This window comes from Melanotaenia boesemani, chromosome 18 (genome assembly GCF_017639745.1).
Source record: "Melanotaenia boesemani isolate fMelBoe1 chromosome 18, fMelBoe1.pri, whole genome shotgun sequence".
In the NCBI taxonomy this organism is placed as follows: Eukaryota; Metazoa; Chordata; class Actinopteri; order Atheriniformes; family Melanotaeniidae; genus Melanotaenia; species Melanotaenia boesemani.
Window position 1 is genome coordinate 14,863,303 of NC_055699.1, and position 7,789 is coordinate 14,871,091.

Genomic DNA, 7,789 nt, shown 5'->3' on the forward strand with positions numbered 1-7,789 from the left:
GATTAAAGAAATGTTTAGATGTTTCCAAATCATAGCCACTTTGTTTAAAGCTGAAAGTGCAGGGAACAGACTATGTGATGTATGTGCCTGTTCTACATGTGTATATGTATATTCAACATTTCTTCATTGGTTTTCACTCACTAAAACAACCTCATTAAGGGATAACTGACATGGATCCATTACATAATTAAAATTCCAGAGCATACAGCGCTGCTACCACTCCCCACTGCGAGGGCACAGCCAATCTGTGATCTCACCACATGTGCCCATGTCCTAGAGCCATACAAATCAAAGAGCCAGTCCTCAAAGAATAAAGAAATGTATGTCATGAGGACATATCTTTAAAGAGACCATGAAAGGCTGTGTGGGTTCAGGGCTTTTTAATAACATCTTCAAGTGTTAATTATCTGTATGTGTCCTACAAAATAAAACACCGTCTGTGCGTCAATAAATTTAACTGTATATGTAAATATATATGTATATATATATATATATATATATATATATATATATATATATATATATATATATATATATATACATGCATATACTGGCAGTGTTTCCGCTTTGCGCAAGTTCAGTGCTGGTTTTCAACTGTCTCTCTCTTTGTTTTCAGCTGTTATTTTTGTTATATGCAGGATGACGGGAAAGTTTAGCATTAAAAGAGCAGAAAAAGATTTTCACGTTGCAAAACTAAAGCAAAGCAAAGTCAAGTTTCCAGCTGTTCAAATGTAAGATATTCTCAAATGGCCCAGCAGTCCAGCAGCTGGTGTTCTATTAAATTCCCAGTTGAACAGTTTTCTCCTGTTGGTGCTTGACTCAGAACAGCAGTGCTATGTTCATGTTTCAACAAACTGAAGATTATCAGCAAGTGCTACAATTTTGTTCTTTGCTCTTTTGACAGGTTTCCTACATAACTCATAAATTAAACATTGTTTTCTTTGAGCTCTAAGATGGACATTTCCTCTGCAGAGTGGCTTTCACTTTAAGGATTTTCTTAACCAAGTTGTTGTGGTTTTGCAGTTTCGCAACTAGACGATTCTGCAGCTGTACAATCCAAAATTATTGCTAATACTGACACAAATAGGTAACAGACTTATAATCACAAAATTGTCCAATTTCAGTGATATTCTCTTGGCCCTTCTTCTTTTTTACCTTCAAAGATTGACACACTCTCTAAAGGTTATTTAAAGCCATCAAGAACTTTTCATTCTTTCCCCTGCCAGAGGATGAGATGATTTCATTACTAGCAAATCATCCATGGAAAATCTAAACAAAAAGTTTAAACCGAAAACCAAAAGCCTGATATCCATATTTCTCATTCAACATTATTTCATTGTGTTTTATATTCATCCTTGTCCTACATGATTATCTTTCCAAATATCCCGCAATATATGCACCTACTCCTCTGCGCTTTGTAAACACACCAAATCTCAGCTTCCATACAACATGCCAATAGATGTCTCTCTACTGTGCACTGGATGACATTCCCAGAGTTTACAGAACAATATTCGTAACACAACTGTTCCAAAATCATCTGAACCACAAGTAAACAGACTTTTACCCAACAGACCCACATCAGAGAGATCACTTATCTTGACCTGCAAAATTAAAGACTTGAGGCAATTTTCTGAGACTGTTCAAAACAGCAGGGACACCTTTCTGATAGCAAGCTTTTTTTTCCTCAGTGAACACCTTGGTTGCTCCTCAAGTTTATAACCTCCCTGTAATTGGCACAGACTTAAAAATACAAATCAACAAAGGGTTAGGGCTTTCATTTGTTGGTCTTAAAAAAAAGCCAGGGTTTCTCATATTTTGTACATTTATGATATGGTTTCCACAATAAGTTTTTTTATATTTTAAAACACAAATTTAAAAAAAAAAATGGTTGAATATATTATTACTAGTAAATTGCTCTAAACCTTCTCATGGACAAACAAGTTGTTGTTTTTCGTTTTGTTTTTGTTGTTGTTTTTTGTTTGTTTTCTTTTTCAGCTACAGTGTATGACTAGAAGCATAGCATTTATTTTAAAAAAATGAGTAATGAGTAATGAAAATTGAGTAAAAGAACCGCACAGGTCAGCCCTTTGCTGCGATTGGTTTGGGTCATCTTGACTCAGGTGTTGCATTGAACATAATTTAGAAGACGAAAAGGGATGATGTTTTGGGACTGAAGGGGCGTGTGAGGGACAGAGAGGGAGGGTGTGTGTGTGTGTGTGTGTGTGTGTGTGTGTGTGTGTGTGTGTGTGTGTGTCTATTTGTGCATATTTGCTTGAATAGGTGGGTGGAAATTTCCAAAAACTGGTTGATTTTCAAACAAAATGGTTTCAAATTATGTAATTAAAAAAGCAGACTTGCACCACAGGATGTGGAAACTTTGTGGTTATATTACCCCATACCTCAGATGATTTCCACTTCTTTTTTCTTTCTTTTTTCTTTCTTTTTTTTTAAATTTGCATCTTGTGATGTTTCAATTGCCTGTCGCATCAAAATGTATACTTATGTGGGAAACTGCACTGAAAAAATGTGTAGCTTTACAGAGCTGCAAGCTGCTATTTGGCAAAGCTTTGCATTCAACATTGTATAAACTAATACAGTAATACAATAAAAAATTTTCAACCAACTATAAAAAAGGAGGGGCACTTAAATGTAATTCTCTTACATTTGATCTTAATTCTCTCCTTTTTTTTTCATTGAGATCCTGTGTTAAGTCAATGCATGACTAAACGGCTTATTAGTGTATTTCAGCACCACGGAGAGCGACTGAAGTGACCCGCTCTTGGTCTCTTCTTGAGGCATTTCCTTTTGTTTACTTTTTCATTGCAATCATATGAATACCAATGGATGAATGCACTTAGCCTATACAGTACAATATCTTTTATTAAGCGGGACATATAGGGACTCTTCTATTATCTTCACAATATACATTTGGTGAGCAACGTCACTGAACATTAAATCAGTCAAAGCTACGCAGATTCCGAAATGTAGAACACACAGTATTGCGAATATTTACTTTATAAATTAGATTTTTTTATATAAATGAGAGGGCTCTAAGTCATCGCTGATGGCTGAGATATGTCGCCTTTTTTCTCTTTTAATAAACTTGTCTGCGGCCTACATTTGGCTTATTTTCATTATGTTCAGCATCCAAACGCAACACCATTGACAGCACAACAAAACAGAAAGAGGAAACTTCCATTCGTGCAAAAGAAATTGCCTTGAGCGTGAAAGCACTTCTTCTCCGGTTGTCCATAATTCCATATACTTCACTCTGGACAAAAAGAAGATGAAAAAAAAACAAAACATATATTCTTTAAGGCTATACAAACATAAAATAGAGCATAACACAGTCGGCCTGTCCAGGACATCAGTTCCTCCACTCCTCATCCTCTCCCTTGTCCGTGTGGCCCAAGTGAACCCGTTTCTCTGTCGGCAAAGTTTGTTTTCCAGGCAAGGAAGAAGAAAAAAAATCCACATACCCGACAAGCACATGCCAATCACTGGCCGATCAATATTTTTAGTCATCCAGATTGCGTTAAAGTTGACTGATGGATTTGAATATATGAAACTCCAAGGGAATGTTGATATCTGACTGAATAGTAGACGAGTGTACAGAAAGTTGTCGGCTTCCTTGGCTGACAGTTATTTAAGTTAAAAATAAATGGCATGTTTTTTTTCCGTTTTCTTTTTTGTTTGATTTGTTTTTCTTTTTTTCTTTTTGTTCCTCGGCTTAATTAAGAGTCCCTTGCGACGTGATTCGTCGCAGATTATAGAGGAAAGACTAAAAAGCCTGAGAAGGTGGAGTATTTCCATCCGCCCATAAGGGTGCCCCGTTCCAGCTTCAAATAGACCCGGTCCTCCCGTTCTACCATCAGCAGTACTCCGTTGCTGGCCGCCTCTCTTGTAACGTCCTGGTCACCGGCAAATGCTGATATAACTGGATAATCATTCTGCATCAGGTTAACCTGTAAGGATAAGCAGAAACAAGCTCGGAGTTGAGTCTGAGCGCACAGAAATGTAGTCACTTAAATGCTGAATGCAGACCAACTATTTCATAATTGCTCACCTGTATGGTTTGTCTGTTGTAGACCTTCACCACATGAAAGCTGAAACTATAGATCCCCCTCCTTGGAGCCTGGAAAACACTTGCTTTGAGATCGAAATGGTTGCCGATATTCACTAGAACCTGTGACCAAAAAGAAAAAAACAGCGCAAAATTAAATGTGCCCCATTTAAATTTTCTATCTGCGTGCATCAGTCAACAAAACAGCTGTTTTGTAATTGTGCACTTTTGCCTGCTTTGCATAGTGACTGCAAAAAGGTACATCAGAGAGCCTGGCTGTGGTTTGCCAAATGCTTTAGGCTGCGCCTCACTCGCAGTTTGGGAGGGTTCCCAGTTTGATGCATGTAACAGGCCGCTGTCCAAGGACATCAGCCGTCAAGTCGTATTGAAACAGCTAATCAGCTTTGCAAAACTGAAATGTAAATGTGTCCGCTTATCTGATAAATGATTCTGCTTGAATGATCTGTCCTTTTTGGCAGCGCCTGTCTTAATCACGCCAATTACGCACAGCATTATTTGGACCCGTTACAAAGGGGAAACTACTCGGTGTTCTGTGGGAAAGGGATGCTCAAGGCTCAGATCACACACAGCGTCAGAAGTAATAGGAAATCATCCAAACATGCCAAACAAGTTCCGCACACCCACAGTGCAATAGATCATAGCAACTGCGCAAAGATGTAGGAAACAATATACATTTATATAGATTGTTGGGAGATTTGATATGTTAAATTGAGTGGACACCTCACCTGGTCAAAATAGATGGTCATGGACGTGTTGCTCATCTCTGACGGCTCATGATTGGTCCCACGCACGGCGGAAAAAGCCACCTTTGCCCCAGCGGAACGGACTGATATGCCAAGAGAGGAAGTCACCGCTCCGTCCGAAGAAGGGTTCGAGTCGCACACCACTAGACACTTCCCTTCCAGTACGATGGGCTCCGTATCATTCTGGCCGAGGCAGAGAACCACGCCGCATCCCAAGAGGAGAGCCAGTGCCAGGGTGGCACACGGTGCAATGCAGCGCGCTGGCACCATGGTTGGATCACTGATCCCGTGTACAATGATACAACCAGGCAGCCCCTTGGAGGTTTGTCGATCACCTGGTCCAGACTTAGTCCCCCTTCTCACTTCCCCACTCTATTTCTCAGTGATGCTCCCTCACTCTCCCAAACACTCTCTGACATAGACGCACCCCGACTCTCTCTGGTTGAGACTCCCCTCCCTCCTGTGCGTCTTACTTGATTTTGGGAGAGTATTCAAACAGCTACTGTTGTAAACCCTGATGATATAAGAGGAAAAGTTGTAATTGTCGTTTAAGACAACAGCATGGATGGAATTTTTTTAATATTTCAGTCACTAAACTTGACACATTCTGCGCGCGTAACAATGGCATCATGCGTAAAATGAACAGCAACTACTAACAGATAAAACTACTGAAACTGATTTCACGAGTCATTTCATAACCGCCTGGTTTAGATCAAATGAACCATTTTTGCAGCTGTAAAGCACTTTCTGCTAAATTAAAAGCAACAATGTTATGCTATCGTTATGTCCCATCCGCCGTGTTGGAAAATACACTAAAAGAAACACTTTTCAGGCATTTCTTTGAAAATAAGAAAAGGTAAAGCTCAACGTACCTGTGCCTTCCATCCCGGTGTTGTGTTCTCTGTCTCTCCCAGACTGGAGTGAGCGCTCAGATCGTTCGTACAAAAAAAAAAAAAAAAAAAAAAAAAAAAAAAAAAACGCACGAGTCTCTTGGCTACCTTTCGAGGGACAACTCACGCCCATTTCTGTGTGTAGCTGCTGCAACTACACTTCCCCAGAAATGGCCTGCAATTAAGAGCACATGCGTGGTCTAATGGGTTTGTTTACATATTAATCAACTCAGTCCTGTGAACTCAGGACCCCCTGAGGACGCCGAGGATCACTTTCTCTCAGTGTCTGTCATTAATATGCTGTGATATTCTCATCTCTCGCCCTGATTAATCTGAAATGAAGGGGGCTGCATTGGATAACCCTGCTGTGGCATGGTACATTCAGAATGCATTTATATGTTACCAATTTAGGGACTTAACAGTTAGACAAGTCCAGTAAAGATACTTGTGCGCCATCCAGTGGCGGATTTTATTCGTGCAAGACGCGCTTCTGCAGTTGAAATTAGAATAAAAAATATACCAATGCATTAAAATAATTAAAATAAACAACCCCTGTGGTACTTTTCTTTCACATTTTATTAATAGATGTCTTTATAGACAAATCAGAGGATGATTCACACTGAAAATCAACAAAGATATAATAGGCAAGCTGAAAGCTGGGGACACTTCAAAAAATGCTCACTTCACAGAGAATGACCTGCACCTCTCTGGTGCACCTTTAACCTTTTCCTTTCAAGTCCTGACATGTCATCATCCTTTGAAGAGCTGTGTAGAGGGTCCCTATCAGTTCTCCACAGCCCTGAATGGTATAAGAGTGGGCTTCAAGAGTGGCAAACCTTCACTTTAGACCTTTAATGAGCTGTCATTTCCCTACTTAGAGATATGCAAACTGAGAGGAAGTGCATAGACTGTCTTCAACTTCATCCGCTCAAGCAATGAAGAAAGAACTATTTTTATTCTACTCATCAGGACTGGAATTCATTGGATCTAAGTATGTAGGCTGCACATTTTTGACTCCAAGTAGCAGATAATCTAAAGTTAAAGAATAAGCTTAGACAGAAGCAGGAATCTGTGACACATGAAATGTCTACCAGAATCCCAAAATATTCAGATTTCTCCATTTAAAAGAAAAGACTTAATTATTGACTTAATCATGGTTACACCCCCATCCTTCCTTCACATTTGACAAACATTGCACTGTCAGAGCTTCCCGACAAATCATGCGGAAGGGTGACATCAGGTATCCAAGAGCCACAACTGTCCCCAGGCCCTCAGAAGGACACACGACTACAGAAAACATCAAATGTCAAGTACGGGGGACATGCACGGGAAGGGGATGTGGCCTACATAGCATTACTATACCAGAGGCTGCTGTTGCCCTGAAAGGGACTTCACTTCCATCAGGCAAGCTGATCGGCTAGACTGACAACAGAGTTATGGTTATTTTCCATGACAGCCAGTAAAGCCTACAAGCTTCCAGATACCTAGAGGTCGGTTGTGTGTTGGGACGTAAAGCAAACCATCTGCTTTTGCAAAGCAGATGACTAATCTTTGATCGGCTTTGCTTCGTGTTTTCTGTACATATCAGACATGTATTTATATTTTACATTTGGCTCATGAAAGTAATTTCTTTCACAACTTTACTGTCACAAGAAAGCATCCATACACTGATAAACCCACAAGTATCCTCTGTGTGCTCACATCACCATGTTAAATGTCCACTTTAAAATGGATATTTGCTTGTCCATCTGTCTGCAAGTCCATCTGTCTGATTGCAGCTATAAATGACACTGTCTGTTTATATCTGAAATGAGGTCAGATTCTCAAACTGCTTCATTTGTGAGTTCAGTCTCAGTGCAGGGAGGAAGAAAGAGATAGACAGAGTGCGTGATGTCTGTCTTGTCTTACATCAGTAAGACGTGACCTCTATCTTAGCATGTGTGAGGAGACAAATGGCATCAATCTTGCTTGTTCCTCCCCTGCTAGTTTTGGGCTAATACCCTGATGAGGCGTTATATTGGTAACCCAGAGAGAAAATACTGCAGGCTTTCGTGTAACAGGTATTAGTTTGT

At 39.9% G+C, this 7,789-nt stretch overlaps 1 protein-coding gene across 1 annotated transcript; it reads right to left on the bottom strand.

Moving 5' to 3' along the window:
* Nucleotides 1–2,862: 2,862 nt before the first annotated feature.
* cbln2b (cerebellin 2b precursor) lies at nt 2,863–6,019 on the bottom strand. Its single transcript, XM_041967465.1, has 4 exons — nt 5,700–6,019; nt 4,810–5,341; nt 4,067–4,186; nt 2,863–3,965 (listed from the first exon to the last, which is right to left on the bottom strand). The coding sequence occupies exons 2-4, from the start codon at nt 5,095–5,097 to the stop codon at nt 3,768–3,770; spliced, it is 606 nt and encodes a 201-aa protein (XP_041823399.1). The 5' UTR covers nt 5,098–5,341; nt 5,700–6,019; the 3' UTR covers nt 2,863–3,767.
* Between the last annotated feature and the right edge of the window lie 1,770 nt (nt 6,020–7,789).

Excerpts from the sequence above, each read along its gene's own strand:
- cbln2b (XM_041967465.1), bottom strand. The coding sequence starts at position 5,097 with ATGGTGCCAGCGCGCTGCATTGCACCGTGTGCCACCCTGGCACTGGCT. Across the intron at positions 4,187-4,809 it reads TGACCATCTATTTTGACCAG|GTTCTAGTGAATATCGGCAA; the intron begins GTGAGGTGTCCA and ends TTTTGGTCACAG. Across the intron at positions 3,966-4,066 it reads ACAACAGACAAACCATACAG|GTTAACCTGATGCAGAATGA; the intron begins GTGAGCAATTAT and ends TTATCCTTACAG.